Source organism: Lissotriton helveticus, chromosome 10 (genome assembly GCF_964261635.1).
Source record: "Lissotriton helveticus chromosome 10, aLisHel1.1, whole genome shotgun sequence".
Classification (NCBI taxonomy): Eukaryota; Metazoa; Chordata; class Amphibia; order Caudata; family Salamandridae; genus Lissotriton; species Lissotriton helveticus.
The window spans coordinates 204,065,125-204,091,957 of NC_136071.1; the positions used below are offsets into that span (position 1 = coordinate 204,065,125).

General features: G+C 44.6%; 2 protein-coding genes across 2 annotated transcripts in view; one reads left to right on the plus strand and one right to left on the minus strand.

Moving 5' to 3' along the window:
• Positions 1-1,106: 1,106 nt before the first annotated feature.
• Positions 1,107-9,585, minus strand: AIMP2 (aminoacyl tRNA synthetase complex interacting multifunctional protein 2). Its single transcript, XM_078665147.1, has 4 exons — positions 9,350-9,585; positions 4,065-4,271; positions 2,890-3,121; positions 1,107-1,802 (listed from the first exon to the last, which is right to left on the minus strand). The coding sequence occupies exons 1-4, from the start codon at positions 9,455-9,457 to the stop codon at positions 1,417-1,419; spliced, it is 933 nt and encodes a 310-aa protein (XP_078521273.1). The 5' UTR covers positions 9,458-9,585; the 3' UTR covers positions 1,107-1,416.
• Positions 9,586-10,004: 419 nt separating this feature from the next.
• PMS2 (PMS1 homolog 2, mismatch repair system component) overlaps positions 10,005-26,833 on the plus strand; it is a 124,146-nt gene continuing 107,317 nt past the window's right edge. The window contains exon 1 of the mRNA XM_078665148.1: positions 10,005-10,283. Within this exon, the coding sequence (XP_078521274.1) occupies positions 10,270-10,283 (14 nt within the window). The 5' untranslated portion in view covers positions 10,005-10,269. The remainder of the gene's footprint in view (positions 10,284-26,833) is intronic.

Here is a 26,833-nt window from a genome sequence, read left to right on the forward strand (position 1 = left end):
CTTTTCCCTACCCTCAAAACAGCAGAGAGACTGTTGCCACTTGTTGGGGCATTGTACCCATGATCTTAACACTGTGGACAGCTTGCTTTTGAAGAATAAAATTGACATGGTGTCTGACGAGGCGAGAGCCAGCATCTACGAGGAACTGTCTAAGATGCTGCAGTTCAGGGTGAATGAGCACGGCAATAGCCCGTGGTACAGCCCAGTGGTGCCGGCACCTAAAGCCACCCTAGGACTCTGGTTTTGCTTGGAGTATAAAACGCTCCATTCGGTCAGAAACACTGCAGCGCACTACATACACTGAGCAGATGAGCTAATAGATAAGTTGGAAGCTGCCAAGTACTTTTGATTTAACATCTAGGTACTGCCCTAACAGAGGGGGCTAAGAAGAGGTCTGCATTCTCCACCCCAAATGGTCACTTCCAATGTTGATGTTGGAGGGATCTTTGAGAACGCAGATATGCAAACTAATAGATCTGCTCTAGATTGGTGTCTTTTATCAATTTAGGACAAGGTGTAGCGAAGAGACAATGCACAATGGGTGTGTGGGTAGGGTATTTTCAATGATGAAGTGATCAGTTTAAGTGGGCCTGCTAGCCCGATCTGTGTCTAAATGTGAAAATTGCGTGTGTTGTAATTCGGATTAAACTCATTTTAGTGATCGATTCAGGATAGAGGGCAGAATAGGAGTTTTACTTTTTAAAGTGAATATATAAAAGCGTCCAATTTTGAAGGTGTAGTAGAGAGAAACTGAAAACAAATATTAAGAGAGTGGTATGGATTATTGAGAGTTGGGGTTGGCAAATTAGGCTCAATATATAGTACCTTAAACTGAGAACCGGAGCACTGTAGTATTAGCATCATTTTTCATTCTGGGGCACATTTCATTTGTTGCCATTTGAACATAAACCGAAAAAGGCGAGAGCTGGCCAGCATCCTTGTTTACTAGCCTGTTCTACAAGTACCTATCCAGGCTTGAACATCAAAACGTATTGTTTCTTTAAGTTTAGGGGGGGGGGGGTCAACAAAAGAAAGTACAAGCATGTCATGAAAAAACACTACAGCATAATTATGCTAACCAAACATGATCTTAAAAAATCATTACATTTTAAGAGGCAAACAGTTTAATGAGCAGCTCCTGCTGTAGAAACATGTTTAAAAGTGTTGAGAAATTAGCAGAAACATGATCGTACCAGTAATTATTGGTTACTGGAAACCGGATCTGTGATATAAATACACATTTTCATAAATGTTACAATTTTACCGTTATTTTTATCCAATGTGTCAATGGTTTACCTCCCCCTTTTTAAAGGTGTAACATTTTGTACTTGGTGGTAAAATTCAATTACTTTATGCTCTCATCTCACATACAGTTTCCGTGTTCCAAAATGTGACCCCTCCCATGAACATATCAGTTTACTTGAGAAGCTTGGCAGCCTTATTAAAAGGTGCCAGGTTTTCGCAAGACTTCATCCACTTTTGCACATTGGCGGGAAGGGCTGTGGAGCCATTGGTCTGATGGACAGCACACCAACCAACAATATCCGCCACGGTCAGCTCATTTCCCACCAGCCATGGGGATTTTCCCAGAGTGGAGTTCATTGCCCGCAAGACGGCCGCCTTTTCTTTATTGCTCCCCTCCTTCAGCTGGAAAATGACTGTGTCCACCCAACTATCAATCTGAGTTAAAGTGACAGCGCTGGACTCTGGGGCAAGCAGCGAGAACAGAAATCTAGCAATGTTCCCTTCACCTTCAACAGGGCACATGTTCTGAATGCTGAACTTCATCTGTGGTTTAGGGACTAGAAAAAAACAAAGAACCAAAGGTCAAATAAGATTTAGTATGTTTTTCTTTATACTGCTAGCCAAAATACTTCATTTCAGTTAGTTATTATATGATTGTTAAACACTGCTTTAGATCACCATGCTTGAATGTGGTTTAGTAAGCAGTTTCCAAGATTGCTTTCAGGGACACTGCAGAAATCAGATCACAGAATGTTTACAACATATCAATATATGCAAATGTGGTAAGAACGTGTATGCAATGCAAATGTATTCTTTATATGCCCATAGGGAAAAAAGGATCTTATGAATCAGGTTTGTGCAACGTCACCTGCAATTAACTGGTTACTAAGTAAGAAAACTGCACATGGTATGTCTTTGTCTAGGTATCTGAAGGCATAATCCTGTTGATTTACAAATTGAATTTGAAAGTAAATGGTTATATGGAAATGTTTAGATGGGGTGTTGTCTACTAAAATATGTGTACATAGTCCATGTTCAACCAAAAAAGGAACGGCCAGAAGGGCAAATCCCTCAACATAGAGCATCAAGATCAGACATTTGTATCTGCCAGGATGCTGCTGAAGTTCCCATCCTCAGGAAGGCAAATACACCATTATTATCAGTGACCAAAATGAGGCTTCGGGTACATTTCAACTGGCTCCTGGAGAACTGTAATCATAAACTAAGGAATTACTGTAAATCAAAAGTCATGATCTTTGTGGAAAATATCAAGTCCAATGTCCTGCAGCTGGAGTATGCAGATATCAGCATTCTAGGATAAACCGGGATAAATCTATCAATTGGAGGGCTTGTATACACCAACACAAATTCTAAAGCAGCTAGTACAGTTGTAGAAAACTAGAGCCAGGAATGCAGTTTGTATATTTAATAATGTAGGGTGCCAAATGGTTTATTTACATTTATGATGAAGCTTTATAATTAGATGTTGAGGTAGTGTGCTAGATGTAATAGGCAAACAGAAAAACTTTGGATGTTAAAAATAAAAATGAATATTTCCTACTTTGGAGAAGCCATGCCAACCCTTCCCCGACTCCCCAAAAAAGTGCCTCCAATAGAAACATCCAAAGTTTAAGACACACTTACCATCTTTCCAAATTAAAGTAAAACCAAGTTGGTATTCTTGACGGGAACGGTTATTGAGTTGCTCCCCAAAGCATTTTAGAAGTTCTTCTGGAACATTCTTTACAGATGAATGTGTGTGGACAGCTGTTAGCACCTTATAGCGCTGGCACAGCAGGCCATGCAGTACTAACAAAGAAAATGGTGGCAATGAAGGGTTTGCATTGATGACAATGTCTCGAAGAGCTCCATAATCCTACAAAAAATGAAAACTGTGTTTACAAATAATCTGGTTAACTAAACTATGTTATTACCATATTGTAGATTGACGTTTCACGATCATCTGAAAGAACTATTCATTTTTCTATGGGTAAACCAGCTTTCACACACCAAATTATTTTTCTTGAATTAGGAGGGATGTTATGTATCGCGTTCGGTGAAATTTTTATGTAGATGTTATAACATTTGAACAAGCTTAGGCACTGATAAAAAGCAAATCTCAAACACTTCTCAAAGCTATTGAAAATCCACCAAAACGTAGACCGGTTATGCAACAACAACAAAAAAAAACAAAAAAAAAAAAAAAGGTGCCCATCTTGTATTCTGACCTCACAGAATATACTTTTGAAGCAATCTTTTGGGAGCTCAATGTGGACTTCATATTGTATTCACACAGCGGCCACTACTGTAAGCCCTACTTTCAAACAGGGAAAAAAAGACTTAACAACCCCCCCCCCCCCCCCCCCAAGTAAGACGACTTTATAAGTGGAGGCTAAATGTTAGGTGGGATTCAAAATTCTAAAAGTCTCTTCAAGAACAGCCACTTCGAAAATCCTGACATAAAATATGACAAAGAAAATAAAACGATGAACTCACCTAATACTTGGAGTATTTGTCTGGACAGTAATACGCCTGACAAACATTTTTTTTCTCCAGTACTCTGGTTTAATTTAGCGAGCAAATCCTGATAATATGTTTGATAAAACCAATTTTTTGAAAATGAAACAATCCCTCCACTAAATTTAAACACATTAAAATTGTATTATTTTCTTAATGCCGAAGAACAAGTACAAAGACGTCAGATTAACTGGAAATTCTGAAACTACTTGCAAAGAGATTTTCCACTCTTTAAATAATGAAGGTAGCAACCAAACCGTAGGCAGCGGAGAGGCAATATATTTGATGTAAGTTGCTCTTACCTTTCCAAGTAATGCATCCAGGTCTGCAACAACTGCCTGTGGGGGAGCCTGTTCTTCCACCTTGATGATGCTAGTTATATCAAGGTCTGCATCTGGGGTGTGTATCATCTTGGAGAGACCATCTACTGCTGCTTTCAACTCATATAAGCGCTTTAAGATTTCCTCCTGACGGACCTCAAGTGCTTGAAGTGATGGATCTGCCACATCCTAAACAAAGACATTTTATTGCAACCAATTCTGTAACAGGACGCACTGTACAACGCACAAATGATACAATGATCTCATCAATACAAAAAAGCTTCCTAGAACTTACTTTTAACATTGTTGCACTTTCCAAGGACATTAAAATGTCAGCTCTAATATGGATCTTTACTAATTGATGGTACATTAAGGGAGGCATTTGCCTTAACCAAGCAAGGTGGAGAGACATCTACACTGAATGTTTGGTGGCGCTGCTGCTGTGTCCCGCATGTTAGTAAACTGGATCAGAACACAAACAGGATAATGTATTTGGTCCTTATCTGGAAACCTTCTGGATCCCCCTCCATTTCAGTACTGGGTGGCATAATGTGCAAGTTTTGTACATCTTTTAATATCTTCCACCATAGCTTTCAGATTTTCCTAGGAGTTAAGAGAGGCTGCACTTGCCGCTCAGCAGCGACTGTTGCACAAATAATGGTGTAACAGAATGGTTATGTACCTTAGAGTGTCGCTGTTAGTAGTATTGGCAGTGCTTCGAAGCAGGTTAAGTAAGGAACCAGTGAAGTGGTTTCAAGGTAATGCTAGTATGTATATTTTGATTCCTGCCCATGAGAAGTCAAGATGATTTTGTGCACTGGGCAGCCTATTCAAGGTTTTGGTACAGGGATATTAGTGCCACGAACACCAAAGTGATTCATCGAGGCAGAGAGACACTCTAAAGAAGTGCTAAAATTTAGATAAACAATGGCGTTTTCCTGATGTGAGATGAAAACAGAATCTGAAAGGGTGATAACAGTGGCTGTGTATGCTGGTGTTAGGTTAGATAATCAATTCCTTTTGACCAATGTACTTCCTTGCTGGGAGCCGTCGGGCTCAAACCGAGCACAGCTGGAGTTTATTACTTTAACGGGTAAGCTAACAAATGCGCACCATGTTTTACGGTCGAGCCTGGGCAGCGCATGTGTTGCTCTGCGAGGCATGCTGTAATGGAGAATGGACTTGAAGCTCTGTCCACTCTCCGCCCATATTTTACATTGGCTGGTGTCATTGTCCTTTGTAAATGCCGGCTTCGGATTCGTTAATAGGTTTGTTAGTCCCTCCTTAGTACCACCTTGTCTTCATTTGTAACCTCCTATGAGGACTTGCCTTTTCTCTTCTGTTACACGGTATGTCTTATTTAGTCTGTAAGCACTATTTTCTTTAATGAGTTTCTCCTACTGCAGGCACGACGTGCTTTCCTGCAACATTCAGTGGGTCATGCGCGCTTTTACTTTCCAAGCAGCCCAGAACAATGGCGGCCGCTTCTTTGAAATAAAATAGGTCTCGCTTTTACAAGAGTTTGAGCTATTGCCATTATAAATGACAAAGCATTTTATTTATGTTAAATATCAAGAGAGATAAAAGGCATTGTCATTTACAATGCCAATTGCTTAAACTCTCGCAAATGCGAGTCCTACTGCATTGCAAATGCTTGTTACACAAGTTTCAGAGAGAGAAACTGAGATCTGAAAGCATTTTCGTAGGCTCAGTGATGTCAGGTACATATATCTCTCTTAGCACAAATTCATAAATCAAGAACAAAACATAATATAAACTGCAATTTTAACATCTTACAAGGATTTAGCTCTACCTATCAGAATACAATATACTAATATTTGAATAAAGAAATATTAGCTTAAGAGTTGCAAGCTTATTCTGTGCAGTTTGCATGGAGACATGTGGAATTGCTGCTTTGGTCATTAAATGTCAACACATTAACCAGAATTGTACCTTATGACCTGCAAGTAACAATGATCTTTTCAACAAGCTCAGTAACCCATTTTCCTATTTTAAATAAAGCACAAATCTGTAACCTACACTTCACATACTATGAAGTGTACACATTAACACCGATATTTAATGATACATCAAAGATTTACCAGAGATTGCACCTCTACAGCAAGTGCATTAACTTGCAGTTAACAAACCACTACTATATGAAGAAAACTGACTGATACAAATGGATCTCAATCAGTCAATCGTCGGTCTTGTATAGCACAAAACTACTCAATGATTGTCCAGGCACAAGGTAGACTTGTAGACTATCAGTACTGAAACAAATTACTTAAATGTGCTTTCAAAGAGCCAGGTCTCTGCATCAGGTGTCCTAGCCCCAGTGTTTCCGGTGGGCATGTCTTGATGGGGCTCAGCACCAGAAAAGAAAACAAGAACTAGGCTTACCCCACGATAAAAGCCACTGACCAATTGGCTTTGCTAATTTTTATATTATCCTCAGATGGCCGCTAAGATGTCACACGTATTTATTATGGTCATCTAGTAATGGATTCTCTAATATTTTATGAAAACAAATTACAAGATACCTGGTCCACATGTATGGTGGCTATTCTGAGGAGGAGGAGAATGTGGACCATTAAGAGTACAGGCGGGAGGTCGATGGAAATTTTAGGGAGTTTTAGGATGGGACAAATAGATCAGGGCAGGGCCAGGAACTGGAAGAGGACCAGGTGGGGGAAACATGGAGAAAAGCGAAAAGGAGAGTGGACAAAAAGTGATGCACCAGAAGGAATAGGAGGAACCAGAGGAGAAGAAGCAGAAGAACCAGGAGGAGGACTGGTAAAAGGGAGACCAATGTGATTCTAGGTCACATATATAAGGACATGCCCCAGGTTACAGATGGCACACCGCTAACAAATTATTATGCTCTACGCTTCTTATGTCCCAATCCTTTTTAGTGACCCCACTCCAACCATTTAGTTGAGTTAAAACCGTGCTTATTCTCCTCAACCTTCTTAAAAAGCAGCATGCATCTGACCAGGACTTTAAGTGGGATAGAAAAACGTTGGGGTCCCTCAAAGGGGCGTGGCCAATGTAATTAAGCATGTGGCTTAAAAACACTAAACCTAAAAATCTGTGCAAAGCATAGTGTGCCGCCCTTCAGGTATTTTGCTGCTTCTATCATTGAATCCAGATATACAATACAACAAGTAATATACACCAACAAACCAGGACTATTGGTTTTGTCAATGGTTAGTTGCATACGATAAATCTGCAACAACTTCATTGTAAATAATATTGATAATGCCTCAGTTCTTGTGGGCGACATTGTGACATAGGGGCTAGAGTTGCCAACTTTAGTGTGGGGGGAAACAGGTTTGAGTGTCGGCTCAATATCCTGCGTTTCACAAAATGAATATGCCCTTGTGTAATGTAACTGGTGCTCATGTAAAGCGCTCCAATGCTTTAAAAAACAGTTCTGACATGATGAGACTGAAAATTTCAAGTCTTTGAAGTTACATCAAAAGCAGTGAACGGTGGAACTGCTGCAGAGTTAAGATTTGTTTTCCACCCTGAGAGTGAAGGAGAACAATGGAGAGCCAAATAAGGACCCGTCTCAGCATCTGCTTTTTAGAGCTGCCAGTGCAGGGCAAGAACAGGACCCAGCCCACTTAAGAGCCCTGCATGTAAATCAATTTACAAAACCCCGAAAAGGTCCCCGATTACATTTATTACTCATTGCGAATTTCAAGTACACACTTAGTCAGTCCCACCCTCTACAACATCCACATGGGCTCCCTCGCAACCATTGTCAGAAACCATGGGCTCAACATAGTCTCCTACACCAAGTAACCCAACATCACCAGGCACAACTTCCAAGAAGGGATGAAAGCCATCGCCACCTGGATGACGGACAGCTGCCGGAAACTCAACTCCGAGAAAACAGAAGTCCTCATCCTTGGCTCCACCCCCTCAGCATGGGCCGACACTTGATGGCCCACGCCCTTGGAAACCCCCCTACCCCATAAGACCACGCATGAAACCTCGGCATCATACTGGTCTCATCGCTCACCATGAACCACCTGATCAACACCGTATCCTCTGCCTGCTTCAACACCCTCCGCTTACTCCAGAAATCATTCAGATGGATTCCCTCCGAATCCACAAAAACAGTCACACACGCCCTCATTATTAGCAGACTGGACTACGGCAACGCCGGAATCAACAAAAAAACTCCTCAGTAAGCTCCAGAACGCTGCAGCCAGACTGATCCTGGACCTCTCCGGCTGCAAACATATCAACCAACACCTCTGTGACCTCCACGGGCTCCCCATCGAAAGAAGAACCTTCAAGCTCCTCATGCACGCATACAAGGCCCTCCAAAACATCAGACCAGCATACCTAAACAACTGCCTCTAATTCTACGTACCCAAGAGAAACCTCCGATCAGCCGACCTCTCTCTGGCCACCATGCCATGCATCTACAAGACCAGAAGAGGGGGGAAGGTCCTTCACCTACCTCGCAACAAAAACCTCGAACGACCTCCCCCTCCACCTAAGCCCTACACTGTTCCTGTTCAGGAGAGACCTCAAGACCTGGTTCTTCAGATGACTACAGCACCCTACAGAGCCTCCCCACCCTATATCGCCTTGGGACCCTCACGGGTGAGTAGCTGCATTATATAAACCCCTGATTGATTGTTAAAAAACTACACAAATGTAGACTGGCTAGCTCCGCTCCTTATGGTACATACCCCCAACTCCCCCACCCCCATAAACCCACCCTCCTTTCTACGGAACCCAGTTTATAAGTTTCTCGAGACAAACATTTCCATTTCCACCACTAATAACACAGGGCAATATTTAGTCTTTTGAAACCAGTGGGACTCCAATTCACAATCTTTGCAGTGATAATATAGAACGAGAAATCGCTTGACAACAGTGACCTCCAATACGCCACTGCCATGGAAGGTGAATTAAGGCACAATTCTTTCTAACGGGTAGTAGTGCTCTTGCTTCTCTAGGCTTTCAATGTCAACCATGTCGTTAAGGGAGGGGCACCTCCACACACTCAGCAACGATATATGGCATGTTCAGGAACACCTTAAGGCACAGACCTCGTAAGGAAGGCATTCAAAAGCTACTGCGCAACTGCGTGCGTGGCATGCTGGGGGTTCTGAAGATTTGCTACTTAGCTGTGGAGGGGATAATGCTGACACCGTGCGAATGCGGCATTATACGTTTACTGCATCTTGTGTTTAGGGAAGGTATCGCTGCACTCCTTCGACCCACTTCTCGTCAGCACCTACCGGCGGCTGGTGCTGCGGCTCCATTGTCTGGTGCAGGTTTGGCAGTCGATACATACAGGTGGGCAGTTCCACCTGCAGCTCCCCGCAGTACGGCTTCACCTGGTACATAGCTGCTTCCCAGCACCTAAAGGGTACAAAGTATTACACACTAGCTGCCGTGACCACGCCGCACGGGAACACAATTCGGGGAAAAGGGAGGAGCAGCTACCAACCAGTCCTCTTTCGGAGTTCAGTGGCCTATGAGAAAGAGCAGAGCGTGCGTTCCAAGCCTCGCCTTCGCGTTCCCCCGTGATGAAACGAAACTGAAAATTGTAGTATTTCCGTTACGTTGGATTTACTGTCCAGTCTTGTTCATCTGTGACTGCCGCATGCCCTTGATACGAAATCGCGCTTTGCATCAATGCGCACTCACGTATTCATATTGTCACTCCTCCGCTTGCCGAAAATATGGCAATGCTCTTGAAATTTTTTATAAATATTCGGAACTGTCGTTAAAATAGCAAATTATGAGGGCGTTTTTGTGCGTCGTTTCTGATTTTGAATATTCAATGGGTGCAGAATTACGGCTACTTCCGGGGGGCGTGACTCTGTCCCTTTTTTGTGTTTATATAATTTGCTCAATTTTAACCAATCGGCGAACTGTATGCACATGATAGAACCAATCAGTGTACGAGATAAGGGTCTGCTTGCAGATGACAGGCAGTGAGCGGCGCGTTCTCAAATTTAACACTCTTACGTTTTGATTGACGTTGATGATGGCAAAGGTAGTGGTATCGTGACGTCAACAAAGAACCGTTCTATAGCTCTACTGGCGGAGGGAACATTCTAACTGGAAGAAACAAAGTAATCCCCTTCTTTTAAACCATTTTCTTACTTCGTGTGTGGTCTGGGAGAGGCCCTTATTTCTGCAAAGTGACACAATGGAAGGACCAAGGTAAGCGTTCCACCCAGCCTGTTCAGCTAAAAGAATGATGATATCAAGTGGCCCTCTACTGATCAACTAAATTGACAACTTTTTGGAGGGGCGAACATTTTTAGGATGGTTGACGACCCTTTGAAGTGGTTGGGAAGCCTTTGACATAGCTAGTTAAAGTTATTCCACAATTTGTAACACCATTCACCCGGGAGTCAGTTGTGGCCGCTTCTTGAATAACGAAGGCACGAAGTGAAAAGGTAAATTGAGCATTTACTTGAGATTAATAGGTGACCACATCCTCCAGGCAACGCTACAGTGTCAACACGTTGACATAAAACAGCATCCAACCCTACAGCACTGGCGACAACTGCAATTACACCGTTCTGGCCACTGATGTAAGTTTTCAGGGCAGGCACACTAGGTAATAACTCCTTAATACTAAATAATACATTTTCTTGTTCCGGTCCCCAATTACATTTCTCTGTTGTCCTAAGCATTTTTTTAGAGGCTCCACAAGTGTAGCATATTCCATCACAAATCTTGAATAGTAATCACCGAGACCTAGGAATAATTTCAACCCCTCCTTATTTCAAGGCGCTGGTAGGGTTCCTAAAGCCTTGATAAGTTAACTCTTAGGTTTGACTTCTTCAGACATGCTACAGTGTCTCAAATATTCTACCCCACTGATCAAGAGCCTTGCATTTGTCTCTAGATACAGTCATGCCATGCTCAGATAAAATACTCTATACACGATCTAAAATAACATTGTGTTGCTCAACAGTTTTACCAAAAATGAGGATGTTATCCTGGAATGCAAGCACGCTGGAGTTTGAATAACCTGAACTTCAGCTTCTGGAAAACGCTTGCAGCTGATGCAAGACCAAACGGCAGATATTTATACCCATAAGGCGTGATGAAAGTGGTCAGAATTTGTGATTACGTTTTCAAGGACACTTGGTGATAAGAAATGTTGCTAAACACGTTTGCTCCTTCTAAAGTGGTTAAAAGCACATTGATCTTAAGTAGGGGATGATAATCCACCACAATGTTCTTGTTTAATGAACGCGTCAACACATAAAAAATGGATTTGTCCATTTTTCTTTTTTGCAATTACTACAGCGCTGACCCATTCAGCTGCATCAACAGGCTCAATAATATTATCTTTGCACAGCTGATCCAGATGTTTTCCTAAGTCATCCCTCACAGATAAAGGAACATCCCTTACTTTTTGTTTTACAGGAATTGCCCCATCTTTTAAAATGATTTAATGTTCAAACCCCTTCAGAGTACCAATGCACCCAGAGAACACTGTGGGATACTTAGCCAGGATTTGATCAATACTTTTCTGCTTACTCTCCACCAACATCACAGGAACAGTGGTACCTGGTCTTAACACAGTACCCAGTCTACCTTAATCTATCCACCCCATGATATCGCGACCATTAACAGCCATATACATTTTCTCTACCAGAACATTTTAGAATGCCCTAAAAAAAGCCAATTGTTTCAATCTCAGATTCACCCTATGTAATGGCTCTTATATCTGTTTTTTTTAAGAATGCAGGTATTCTAATTCGACTTGAACGAAGCTTCACATAACATAGTAAATGGTGGTCCTGGATCAACCACTATTTTCACATCCACATCCCCAAATCTAAGTGCACAGAAGGGTCTGTTGCGCTTAGCAATAATACCCTTATCCTGATCGCAACCCTCTACAATAACATCAAGTTGACCCACGTCCACAGATAACGTAGTAACAGTATTTATGCATTCATGCTCATGCAATTGATTGAGTTCAACTTCGGAGACACAATTGACCACTGCAGCATTACCACTTGTTGTGTATCGAAGAAACACACGGGATATCGATGCAGGTAAGTATGGTGGTTTATTATGGTAACGCAGCAAAGACGGACCCTAGCACTTGGCCAGTACAACAGCCCGCAGCAACTGCTCTCACAAACTGCCTCCCCATCCCATTCAAAACTCCAATATTCCATTCCAATGTAGCCCACGAGAACTTGAGGCACAACGTATCCTCGAGCTCTTGTTGTGCGGGAGCGCGAGCCAGCATAACACATCCCCTTTCGTTCAACAATGAAACAAAGAGCTGGGAACAAAAGGAGAGAAAGGCAAAAGAAGGAAGAACTAAAACATCGAAAGGAACAAGAGAAAGAATGAAAGAGAAACCACAGGTCAAAGAAAACAGTGAGATATAGACACAATGAATATTACAAAAACTCGTCAAGAAACAAAGTCCTGCAGATACATGGGTGGTCTACAAATCCTCCCAACGCAAGAAGTGGTACTCTTCTCACAATTGTCAAGGGTAGTGCCTCTACCACCCAGACACATTGGGGCGACAGGTTCATCTGTCAGAGCAGAAGCAAGTCGCCCTTGACCAAGAGGATCAAACTCAATATCATCCATAAAGAGATAACCGCCACACTCTCTCTCCTCTTCTCTTTCACACACTCCTCCTCTCTGATATAGAGCAACTCTGCGCCGATTCCCAACGTTCACCATTGTCCAAAACAACATAAAAAACAAAAGCACGCACAACCTTGTAGGGTCCTTTAAACTGAGACAGGCCCATAACAATGCGACCAGACTTGATCTTGACCCAATCACCAACCTTCACAGCACTCTTAGAGACTACATCAACCCTCAACTCAGAGTTGAAAGAACCATTATTGGATCCCCACTATTTTAGCCAAGCAGGCACTAACTTACTCCCAGGAGACCTACCTCTCGTGATCTCAAAAGGTGACTTAGAAGTAGCCTCTTGAGGGGTGGTATGATAAGCCCATCCTCGTCGCCAAATTGTTGTGTATCGAAGAAACACAGGATATTGATGCAGGTAAGTATGGTGGTTTATTCTGGTAATACAGCAAAGACGGACCCCAGCACTTGGCTGGTACAACAGCCCACACCAACCGCTCTCACCAACTGCCTCCCCAGCTCATTCAAAACCCGAACATTCCATTCCATTGTAGCCCACGAGGCACAAGGCGTCCTCAAACTCTCGTGGTGCGGGGAGCGCGAGCCAGTATAACACAACTCTTAAAAAATGTCATGAAATGCCCTTCCTTCTTGCACTTATTACATCTCTTCCCTTGTGCAGGACAACCAGGGCTATTACTCAAATTATTATATTATCCACATCAGTAATATGCATTAATTCTAATAAGTCTATTAGTTTTATGACTGTCTTGAATTTTTTTAAGATCACTCTCACTCTCAAAGATTCCGGTGGCACATCAGCTGCGTTGGCCAAAACTTTAACTGACAGTGCAGAACATTCAATGCCTTTAGCAGTTTTCACGGACTCCTCTAAAGAAGGATTGGTGCAACAAAGAAGGTGCTCCTGAACTTTTTTAGAGTAACAATTAAGTACAATTTGATCTCTAATATATCGCTCCTTATCATTCTTGAACTCACAAGAGCTAACCAAAATTTTCAAGGGAGCAACATATTGCTCAATACTTTCTTCTGAAGACTGCTTCCTAGAATAACTTTTTTTCAGCTTCCACACAAACATTCCAGTTACCCGCATCCCCAGAATTCTCCGCCGGTGGTGGAATTTCTGGCAGATTATCAAACATTTTTTGACCCTCCTTGCCCAAGCAGTTATATAAAATGGCTAATTTCCTAGCCAGACTGTAAGCTACACCATCAACAGTGACTATAAACTTACTAAAAACTCATATCCAGTGCTTCCACTTATGCTTTGGTTTACCGGGGCTGTCCAAAAAATGTGGCGACTGTTGTACATTACTACACCCAGATATACTTGAAATAATGCCACACAAAAGCTTATACAAAGTCACCCCTGAGTCAGTACAAAATGTTGACCAGAGCTATAGTTGCAGCGTAGATCCAATGAAGATACTGTCTAACACACCATACGATGTGCAAACAATGCTTTACTACACATTTCAAGCAAGAAACACTGTTGAAATTATTCTTATCTGTTAAATTCCAAGATGCACAGTCTCATGAACGACTCAGTTCCTCAACGGCGTATGGACTTGTGCGTGATGATGCGACGCGCAAATAGCAGTTAAAACAAAAATGCAATGCTGCAGCGTTAGATTCTTCCAATGCTGGTAAATTCCTCAAGTGCAGCACTGCCAATACGTTGGGGACACTTCCTTATTTCTGAAAGATCGCGGAACGCAGGGCGTGTGCGTAATGACATGTATGCCGTGACAATGGCGGAATACAGACGGCAATGTGAACTGAAGCTTGTCTGACGATGACGGAGTCTGAACAGGACAATCAACAGGCAGTAGCGTCACTGGCCTTACGTACTTTACGCCAATGGCTCCAACGGTAATTAATCACACAGCACTTTGAAGAAAAAATTAAAAATTAAGGAGAGAAAAAAAATAGAGACATTTTTTAGCTGAAGAAGATCTGGAACTCCCAAGGACCTAACGCTACAAACCAAGATCAGGCTTTTTAACACAAACTTAAAATCAGTCCTTCTTTATGGAGCAAAAATTTGAAGGACAACAGTGACCACCACCAACAATCTCCAGATCTTCACCAATACCTGTCTGAGGAAAATCCTCCAAATCAGCTGGCCAAACACCATCAGCAACTACAACATATGGCAGCAGGCCTTCCAGCTCCCTGCTCATGAAGAAATCATGAAAAGATACTGGCGCACTGGATAGGTCACAGCTTCCGCAAGCCTGCATCAAACACTACTGGCAAGCCCTGACCTTGGACCCTCAAGACAAAAGCAAAAGAGGAAGGCCAAGAAACATCTGGCGCAGAGGACCCGAGGATGACCGCAATGATGGGTTACACCTGGAGTCAGATTGAAAGAAAAGCCCAGGACAGAGATTGGCTGGAGGGTCCTGGTTGATCGCCTAAACCCCAGGATTGGTATTAGGCATAAGTAGGTAAGTCAAGAACTTATATGGAAATCCACTTGTTTAAAAAATTTAGTCATCACATATGTTATCAGGCGTCCAAAAAGCGAAAGGTATTTGGGCATCGGCACCGCCAGAATCAAAGTGTGTTTCCCAATTGTGAGGATTTGGGTGTATTAAATGATATGGCTGTGGGGTCTTCTCATGGAATACACTCACAAAAACTGTCTTGGGTCCAGTCAGGCTCATTTGTATCAACTTTAGCTCATGCCTGGGTAACTGGGTTTTAGCAGCAAGGCTTTACAAAGGAACTTAGCGTAAAGCATTTAACAGCACCAAACAACTAAATAAGAAAGCGACACAGCAAGAAAGAGGCACAGCAAAAATGTATACAAATAGTGTATTTTTGTGAATTTGAGAGTACTTGATAATTAAAATTCACTGGAGAGTTCCAGGGATATGAATTTTTAAACTATTAAATAACTTTTAGTTCAACCACAAACAAGCATTGGTCATCAAAAACGTTTGTAAACTTTTGAAAAGTTTGAAATAGTTTGTTCGACAACTCTGACCCAACGTGGGTGACCAGATCCGATAGGACTGAGGTCTAGGAGGACAGTAAGGTTACTTTAGACTGTTACCTGGCCACCAGAGCCTTTTCTTGTCCTGTTCCAGCCTTTAGGAAACAACCACTATAGACTACATTGGAGTGGTTCTGATGCTGGGAATGCCGGATGAAAAGATGCTCCTGGTGCTGTGCGGTCGATGGGGGTGAGTTGCAGGTGATCCCTCAGTCCACGGGTGCAGTGGGGTGACTTTGGCCACTGAACTTGGGTTCCCACGACGTCTTCTTTGCGACAGTAGAAGGCCAACTGACTGGGCTACCGATCTCGCAACACAGTGGTCACAACAAGTGTCCTTGTTGGGGGCTAGTGCCCCTCTTTGGCGCAGAGTCCAGACTTAGACAGCACTCCTGGGTCCAGCGTACTCTGGTGCAACTTTTGGACATCAAGGATCACTCACTTTGGGTACCTGGCAGTAGGTAGGGGCAAAACGTCCGTAGTGGCTACCAGCTTGCAGTTTGAGTTTCTTCAGCTCTTTTGTACCTGGAGCTTGTTGCAGTGGATAAGCCGTCTGATCCTTGGAGTCACTGCTCTGATCTGGGGCCGGGAATCAACTATTCCCCTGAGCCAGGAGCCACGAGCCACAGGCACAGTCTAAATGACAGTAGCCCAAAGTGCAGCAGGTGTAGTCTTTCTGACAGTGCAGCCTATCTTCATGCAGTTCCAAGGCAGCAGGGCAGTTCTTATTCGGTCTTTGTCCAAATCCAATGTGTACTAAGATCAAGGGTGCCTATTTTATCCTGGGAAAGTGCCCCGAGGGGACAATGCAGTCACTAGCCAGTGGGCTAGTAGGTCCCCTCCTCTGTGGTGACACAGTTCAGGTGATGTGTGGCATTTGGTAATCCCAGAGTGCAGTATTATTGCCACTCTTAAGACGTCAGGACCTTCTTTCGACTGTGAAGCGCTTGGTAGCTCACATCAGAGCTGTGGCTACCTAAGGGCTTCATGCCCATGAGAAAACCGGTTTGGGGATGGGGTTTCCCCGTCTGTCCCTGTCTCCAACAAGTCTACATGGACAAAAGGCAGCCTATTCGGGAGTGCTATCACCACCAGCCCATCAAATGCAACTCCCCTTTGAAGCTTACCTTTTGGGCTAACACCCTAGTGTCCTTCCTGAGGGAAATCGGTCACACCTCACTCTGTGGCAACTGCCTTTGTTCCTAAACCTTGGAGTCATTCACACGTTCCCTAGGTGGGCAGAAAGCTGTTTGTATGCCAGAGCCTGTGTGAGGCCACTGGACCCGCTGGGGCACAGAGTGGCAACTTTCTAAAATGTTATTAACTTTACTAGTGACATTAATTTTGACTTGGGCATTCAGTCTGATATAATGCCACGGTTAATTTGATACCTTATAGTACACAGGTAGGTAGTCCCATTCAGAAGGAAGCCAAGCTGGGATGCCATCCGATAACCCTGTGTTAGTCAATGGGGCTAGTTAATTTTTCCTCCACAAAATGATAATTTTAAGGATTTTGCAGCTAACACATATATGTAAACCCCTTTATCAATTGATAAGGGAGAACACATATATTACTCATGTATTCCCAAGTCTGGAAATTGTAATTGTGCTGCTAGTTTAGTATTTTGTATAATAGATTTTCACCTATGTACTATAGAACTGATTTATTCGTTTTATAATTCTTTGTTTCTTTGACCTTGATTATTCAGAAACCATTTGGCAGATGGAATGCTTTAATGACATTACATAAGCTTATTTGGCATTTTGTGTTTTTATTGTTGTTGAGAGGCTAGCTTGTATTATGTCCATTGCAATTTTTGCTCCCATAAAAATTACTCTACTTGAATCTTCAACCGTATGTATTTTGATGGACCTGTTTTAATATTTGTATTATTATTGAAATTAATACTTTAATGATATGCTGTTCTACTTATACATTTCTATTCTTTCTTTGTAAATCTTTATTTTGGCACACTGGCCATAAAAGATGCATAAAAACAACACTTCATAGCACATTCATAAAAGAAGAATAGATTATTTACATGCAGGTGGATGGGGTTTAGGGAAAATACAATAAAATTCATAAATTAGATAAGAAGGCAAAATCTAAAAACATTTTTATAAAATTAGTTTATACAGTTCCAGTAATTGGTATCGTAGGAGCAATTCATTATTATACAACCATTTAATGAATCGGAGGAAGCACGTCAAATATAAATACATGAATACAAGCCTAAACAACTAGAAGTCCAGACCTAATTTTTTGCGTACAAAGCTTGCTGCCAAAAGGAATCTACTGATACAAAAGACAACCACTTGTCTGGTGTCCGTTTTGATGATCCTATATGCTTCTTTGTACGAGCGTACACTTATGACATTACACAGTGGCTTAATCCACCGCTTCCTGGCTGATACGTACGCTACGCAAAAGAAGAGAATATGAATATCATCTTCTTTGGTACTAAACTGACAACACATGCATGTCTCACTATTTGTTGGTTCCACTGACTTAACCCATCTTGCTAGGGTTACATTAGTTTTCAACATTCCATACCTAAATTTCAAATAAAGGCTTTTGGCCAAAGGTGGTCTGACCTCATCTAAGAAATCCTCAAAGTATGGAAAATCCTTGTAAGCCAAAAAACTGTTTGTAATAGAACCCCTTGCGTGACTATTGGAGAGGTTGCATGTTATATAAGCCCAACATTTCATTTTTACCAGTTTCTTACAACACTGCGTCAGACATGAGGGCTCTTCCCAAAAATGTGACAGCCCAATTCTACAAAGCCATGTTCCGCACATGTTTCAACCATGCATTGGAATTATGCGAATCCAAACTCATTATTTCTGAAAGACCATCTTTGTAATCTCCGAGCTCTGGTGTACACCAGAGTCTCACCCAATATGAAAGTGGGTGTAGGATTGCATAATGGTCTGTGCGTTTCATGTTTAGGTCAAGCATTAAAGGTAGAAGTGGGGTGCGTTTAGGTAGTCTTAAAAGACTTCTATAAAAATTATTTTCGCTTTTCTGAAAAAGATTCCCAGCTGTTGGGCCCCAAATTTCTGCGCCATAAAGCGCTGCAGACTGGGCCTTAAACTTAAACACTTCTAGTGCTGGAGATACAGATTGACTAAGACTCCCCCCATGTTTTTTTAAAATAGGCAAAGTATTCTGAATTAAAAGTGTTTTGCTCTTCTCTGCTTGGGTTTTCCATGAATTCTTTGAATCAAGAGAAACACCCAAATAGGTACAATTTGACACTATTTCTAATTTCTGGTTGTTTAAAAAGAAGTTCCCCTTAAAAGTTTTATGCGGGTTTAAGGCCATATATTTGTTTTTTTTTCGCATTTATCTCTAGGCCTTTTTTATTACAGTATAGTTGGGATGAATTTAAAAGGGCTTGCAGACCTTTGGGTGTCTGTGAAATTAGGATTGTATCATCCGCAAATAAGAGTGCAGGGACCCTTTCTCCGTTCAGCTTGGGTGAATTGTTGCACTCCTCTAGGTGGGCTGGGATGTCATTAACAAACAATGAAAAGAGCGTGGGAGTCAGCACGCACCCTTGGCGGACTCCACGCATTATTTGAACAGGTTTTGACAATTCTCCATTTGGCCCCCAACGCACTCTTGCATAATTCTTTTCATGAAGTCTTATGATCTGTTGGAGTAAGCAGACAGGCAACCCCTGCAAGTACAGACAATCCCATAAACGATCACGCAAAACTAAATCAAAAACCGCCCTTAGGTCTACAAATGCCACATAAATATGCCCTTTCCGTAAAAAAAACATACTTCCAACAAAGGCAACAAAATCTAAAAACTTGATCAATCGTGCTTATACTACTCCTGAACCCAGCTTGGAACTTTGTAAGTATGGCATTCTTGTCCATCCAAGAATTCATACGTAATAAAATATGCCTGGCAAATATCTTTTGTAAAATATCCATTAAACTGATCGGACGATAGTTTGACGAGTCATTCCTATAGCCCTTTTTCAAAAATTAAAATGATTTCCGCACCCCTCCAGCTGTCAGGAAAACCTACACCAGTAACTAGAATATTAAAAAGCAGATTAATATAAGGTGCCCTGACATTAATCTCATGTTTATAAAGGTCGCCAGGGATTTTATCTAGACCTGGTGCCTTACCATTTTTAACTAGATTAATGGCTAACTCAGTTTCTTTTAAATCAAACTCTAAAGTGCAAGTGCAAGTGCAAGCTGTATACCAGGGGCGCTCCTTATCCCTTCCCTCCAAATGTTCTGGGGCTTTGTATAAGTGGGAAAAGTGATCAACCCAAGTCTGTTCATCAATAAACACGTCTTGAGCCGGTCTACCTGCATGATTCCCATTCGCACTAGTCTCCAAAATCCCACGTTATCCTTAGTCTTTGCTGCCACTAACATATTCTCCCAACATTCCTCATCCCAGTTTGATCTTGCTTTTGCCTGGGTCCTCTTATATTCCTTTCTTGTCGCCTTGATCACTTCTGGTACCTTACTTTTTATTGCCTCTATAAGTGAAGTCTTACTTAGACTGCAGTCTTTGTTATACCACGGCTGTGTGCCTGCAGAACTATTTTTCTTTTGGCGATTTTTTTTTTTAGGCATTTTAGTAACATAGGGTATTAATGATTTTAAAAAACTCATTATGGAGATCAATAAAAACATTATCCCCTACCGGTAAACTCAAGTAACTAGAGAATGTGGCAGCTAAAAGCGAATAGATATTTGCTAACACTTCTCCGTGGTCTAATATTTGAGCCCATTTGAGTGATCGTCTGTTATTACATAACAGTGGAGCGTCATTGTTAATATTATCTAAAGCTCAGTATTCCGTTTCGAAACTGCCGCTGGGGAATATGCTTTGGTCAATTAACAATTGGAGGGGACGATGGTCACTTTCGAACCTAGGCATAACCTCCAGGTCAATCAAATAAGGCCAGATATCAAAGGATGCTAAAATATAATCTATTCTGCTTTGAAAATTGTTTTTAGTTTTAAATGTATTTTATTGGAGTTGTCAATAAAAGAAATAGCAAACATTTTGACACATTGCAAAAGTTGGCAGTATGTAATGCTGGCGGGACAGACTAGCAAGTCTTCCCTAGTTGAGATATACATAGTAAAGCACATACGCCAGAGGTGATAAGCAATATCATGAAGGTAAGTATTATGCGGTGCAAGAAAGCAAAGTAGGATAAGGAGCAACCAACAACCCTTAAACAGCCCGAACCCCCCTTTCCCCCCCCCGCCACCCCGACCACCCCAACCAGTGTGCCATGCGTCCAAACAGAGTCTGCAGATCAGCTGAGAGAAGAGAACCTCAACGGTCCGGGGGATCACCCGGAAGTAGGTGTGGGATCCGTGAGGCGAAGAAGTCGGAGGTATTTAGGGCAGGTGACCTCATTAAATTCCTTGGACAAAAGGGACAGTAGTGGCGTCCATGGTTTCTGAAAAGCAGCGGAGGATTGTGTAAGTGTAGCGTGCATGCGTTCCATCCCCAGTGTGAACCAAAGTTTATGTAACCACCCTGTGTGAGTGGGTTTAGTCATCGAACCCCAGAGGGACAGGATGTGTTGTGTGGCTGCCTGCATAGCAATTCCCATCTGACGGCCCGTAGTGATTTCAGGGGGAATGTAAGTGCATTGGGGAGTCCCAGGATGGTATAGGCTGGGAAGCGCGGGACCTCAGTTGCAAAGGAGGAGTCAATATCATCCAGCACCGCCTCCCAGTAGCCACGGACCTCTCGACACTCCCAGAGGAGATGAGTTAAAGTGCCGCGTTCCCCACAATGTCTCCAACAGTATTCGCTACGTGATGGATTTCCCACATGAAGTCGGACTGGGGTGAGGTGCCAGTACATTGCTAGCTTCACAGCGGTCTCTCTCGCTGCCGTGTTGCGCGTGGTATGTGAGGCCCTATAGTATATTTCTTTCCACTCCTTCGAAGTTTGCGCTCTACCTATTTCAGTCTCCCATCGCCTCTGGCCCGGAGTTTTATCCGGGCTGGGTGTCGGCGATAGCATTTTATAAATGTCGGAAATAAGGCGTTTGTCTGAATCTTTGGTGAGAAGCCATCTCTCAAAGGGCGTCATTGGGCGACCCACCTTGTCGACAATAGCTGGATCTGTGAGCCAATGCCTAAGTTGAAAATATTGGAAAAGGTGGGGGTTCCTCAGATCATATCCCTGGGTAATATCTGATAGAGGAAGAAAGCCTCGTGTATCGAAAAGATGACCAGCCGAGCGGCATTCAGAAGCGCGCCATTGTGGAAACGTGCTTGGGGCATTGCCCGGAGGGAAGTCCGGGTTGTCAAAAATAGGGGTGAATGGGGAGGGGAATGTCGTCAGGCCTCTAGGAAGAGCGACTTTGTCCCAGACTTGCAATACGGTGCGAGTGATAGGCGAATTTCGGAGATATCGCGTGCGATGTTGTCTAGCGAGAAACGGAACTCTCCATAGCGGAGTCTGGGCCATTGCTCTGTCTTGGAAGAGCCACCGTTTTTCCGACTCCGGCCTGTGCCATTCTACCAGATAGCGAAGTTGAGCCGCTTGAAAGTATTGTGATAGATTAGGGACGCCCAGGCCTCCGTCATCCATGCTCCTGTACGACAGTGGTTTCCGGAGGCGTACGCTCCAGATAAATCGGTGGAGAACATCCTGCAGCTCGTTCAAAGCTCCAGGCGGAGGCATAGCAGGAAGAGTTTGGAATAAATATAGGATACGAGGTAAAATAGACATTTTCACCGCCGCCACCCTCCCCAGAAGTGTGAGTGGTTGTTTAGACCAGCGAGCGGTGTCTTTCCGGATTGCAGTGGTAAGGGATTCGTAATTGGTCTTAACTGTCAAGTCCGTGGAGGAGGCGAGGGAAATGCCTAGATAGGGAACGAGGGGGGCAATCTGGAGGCCACTCCCATGTGCCAAATCATGATTTTGAAGGTGTGCGTTCTTGCCCAGTGGCAACACCAGAGACTTGCCTCTGTTGATACGAAATCCCGAGACCGCCCCAAAGGAGTCAAGCTCCACCATAAAGGCGGGGATGGAACGAGCCGTGGAGTCGAGGGCCACTATGACATCGTCCGCGTATAGACTAATTGTGTGGGGTTCGTGCCCGAAGGAGATACCTCTAGTTGCGGGGTTATCCCGGACCTTCTGCGCCAAGGGTTCTATATATAAGGCGAACAGGAGGGGGGAAAGGGGGCATCCCTGTCTCGTGCCGCGTTGGATTTCGAACGATTCGGATCGCATACCGCCCAACCGGACCCTGGCATGCGGATGATGATAACAACATGCAATCCATGTCAGGAAGCGGTCCCCCAATCCAAAGTGCCGCAGAACTCGCTGCAAGTAGGTCCAGTCGACGCGATCGAATGCCTTCTCGGCATCGATAGCCAACAGTGCAGAGTCCGAGCCCTGAAAGTGGGATTTGTCAATTAAATGGAGTATTCGTTTAGTGTTATCACTACATTGTCTGTTGGGCACGAAGCCTAATTGGTCGGGCTCCAAGATCCCGGGAAGACAGGGGCCAAGACGTGCAGCCAAAATGCCAGTGAAGAGTTTGAGGTCGAGGTTTAATAGAGAGATAGGGCGGAAAGCAGAGCAGTGCGTGGGAGGCTTACCCGGCTTAGGGAGGACCACCACCTCAGCGGCCAGCATGTCCGGGGGGATGGCGCCAGCACCCTCAAAGGAATTAAAGAGTCTCATGAGTACCGGGGCCAGCAGGTGACTAAAGGACTTGTAAAATCCCGCCGAGAATCCGTCTGGCCCTGGGGATTTGAGTGGGCGCAAACGGGTTATGGCAGATAGCACCTCATCCAAGCGAATGGGGGCATCCAACGCGTCCGCGTTGGCTTTAGAGAGCTCAGTGACAGCCACAGAATCTAAATATGTGTCAATCATCTCAGGGGATGCATCCTCCGCCTCGTACAATGAGGCGTAGTAAGACCTGAACGCCTCTGCCACCTGAGTGTCGTCCGTGAGGACCGTACCGGTGTCATCCACCATCTACTAGCCTCTTGCGTAAGGCAAGAGGCTAGTAGGCGGTCCTCCGCACTCTGAGGTGCTACATAAGGATTTCGAGGTAAGGTCAGTTAGAACCTTGCTTTCAGCGCATTAGCTGCCGCGCCTTTTACTCATTATTTTTTAAAGTGTATTGCTGTGCTTTTATCCCGCGGCGCTTAAAGCCTACTTATCAGCGCTTTAACGCTCACCTTGTCAGCGCCTAATACTCTCTTGTTAGCGCTTCTGGCTAGAATTCCCTGAATAACTCTTATCTTGTCGGCGTCCGCAGGCCGGGGAAGTTTGGGAGGCTCACCTGCATTTAAGATTCATTTCCTCGCATTCGGCGAGGCCAGACAGTTTTAGTTGGGTCCGACATCTTGGGTTGGGTTGGGAGGCGAGGCACTCCGCGGCCATCTTGCGTAAGGCAAGAGGCTAGTAGGCGGTCCTCCGCTCAGCGTAATAGTACTTTAGGATGGATGGATCGACGCGCAGCGCTCGCGCGTAGCGGGCGCGTCGTAGGCGCGCCGGAGGTGCGCCAGAGGTAAGCCCGTTTGCGCCCGTTCGCGCAACGGACGCGCTTAGGGCCGCTACCTCTGGCCCCTCTGGCTCCCACCGTATCATCTATTCCCGGCCTGAACTACTTAGGCTCAGACCCTGCCAGAACGGGGCCAGACCACCAACTACCAAGCGAATCTCCTGTGGACTGCTTAATGTTAGATCTCTCTGTAAGCACCACACGGAAATCGCCTTCCTCATTGAGTCTGAAAATCTCGATGTCCTCTTTCTTACAGAAACGTGGACTCGGGAGGACTGTGAGGTGGAGCTGGGCCTAGCCTGTCCTTCAGGCTATAAAATCAGTCACACTCCTCGTCCGGTCAATCGAGGAGGAGGAATCGGACTTATCTACAAAGATTCGCTTACTCTCTCCCAGCTAAAGATTCGTGAGGTATCAGGTTTCGAGCTGATGGGCTTTACAGTTAAACAGCAGGAGCTGAAACTGTGCTCAGGTGTTCTTTGTTATCGTCCCCCAGGACCAGCACCAACCATAGCTCTTCTTATTGACTTGATCTACGAACTATCCAGTTCCCACTCCAAGTTACTGATTCTTGGTGATTTTAATCTGTGGGCCGGCGGCTCAAGGGATAATGTATTTTTTTCCCTCAGCCAAGCCTGCATGGATATTAAGATGGAACAGCTGGTGAATGCCACCACGCATCGTAAGGGTCATATCCTGGACTTAATATTCGCGGATCCATTATGGGTCTCGATAGAGGATATTAAGTGCCAGTATTGGACAGACCACTTCTTGATCATGTTTTCTCTTTGGCTGGAGGACCACACCTCACGGGAGGCTGGACTACCCCAAGCCAAACTAGAGAGACCTTGGTCCCGAATTCTTAAAACCTCCCCTCTGCCGCACATTTTAGACAAGGACTTTAAGCTTGGCAATACAGCCGAGGAGAGCTACGCTCGCTTTTGCCATTCTATCTCGAGTTCACTGGACAAGCTGGCACCCCTTCGGAAGTCACGGGGTAGGGTGAACCGAGCTAGCCCTTGGTATACGAGCGAACTTCGTCAGCTCAAACTCGACTGCAAACGTGCAGAAAGGGCGTGGAGGAAACAATACTCAGATTCGGAGAAAATTGTGTTCCGGTCTGCCATACAAAATTACAAGGCTCAGATCAAGTTGGCTAAAGCGTCCTATCTTGAAGCCACCTTGACTCACGCCCCTAACAAGGCACAGGCCCTCTTTAAAATTGTCAGAGACCTTGCCCATCCCACGTGTGTGGCCAGTTCTGTCCCTTCATCGCAAGCTCTCTGTGATTCTATTGCCGAGGCCTTTGAGGAGAAAATCCGCAGAATCCTGGAGGGTCTGCAGGACCCAGTCAATTCTCCTACTGGTTCGGGAGCTCCGGAGGCGATGGCCAGTCGACCCCTGCAGGGGGTTTTTCACCCCTATTCAGAAGCTCCGGCCTCACCTGCCAGTCGACCCCGACCAGAGGATCAGGCTCACAACTTGGGAGCTCCGGCTACTGAGGCCAGTCGACCCCAGTTGAGTAGCTCTTCCATCTTCCCCGTGGATCAGGCCCTCAGTTTGGGTGCTCCGGCGATGGAGGCCAGTCGACCCCAGCTGAGCAGCTTCTCCTCGTCTTTCTCGGACCAGGCCCTCAGTCTGGGAGCTCCGGCAAGTGAGGCCAGTCGACCCCAGCTGAGTAGCTCTCCCCCGCCCCCCTCGGTCCGAGCCCTTAGTCTGGGAGCTCCGGCGACTAAGGCCAGTCGACCCCAGCTGAGTAGTTCTCCCCTGCCTCCTGCGGACCAGATTCTCAGTCTGGGAGCTCCGGCAAGAGAGGCCAGTCGACCCCGGCTGAGTAGTCTTCCCCTGCCCTCCTTGGACCAGGCTCTCAGCTTGGGAGCTCCGGCGACTGAGGCCAGTCGACCCCAGCTGAGTAGCTCTCCCCCGTCTTCCTTGGTCCGGGCCCTCAGTCTGGGAGCTCCGGCGCTTGAGGCCAGTCGACCCCGGCTGAGTAGTCTTCCCCTGCCCTCCTTGAACCAGGCTCTCAGCTTGGGAGCTCCGGCGACTGAGGCCAGTCGACCCCAACTGAGTAGCTTTCCTCTGCCTTCCTTGGAGGAGTTTAGCAGCCTAGCCCTTACGATCTCATCTGGTTCGCCTCTTGACCCTCTTCCGCCAAAACTTTGGAGGCTGTTTCAGGAGGAACTTTTCCAGCCTCTACACTCCATCTGTTGCCAGTCATTTGAAACAGGGACTGTACCGGGTTGTTGGAAGAAGGCAGTGGTATCTCCGCTTCTAAAAAAACCTACGCTGGACCCTGCCTGTCTCTCCAATTACCGGCCAATCTCTCTGCTTCCTTTTCCAGTTAAAATCATGGAAAAGTTGGTTACCCGCACTCTATCCGGCTTCCTGGAAGGAAACACCTGGCTGGATGAGACGCAATTTGGCTTCCGCCCAGCTCATGGGACGGAATCCGCGTTAGTGACTGTGTTAGACAATCTGCGGGCGCGAGTCGACAGTGGTCGGGCAGCCTTTTTGGTGCTGCTCGACATGTCGGCCGCGTTCGACACGGTCAGCCACCCAACC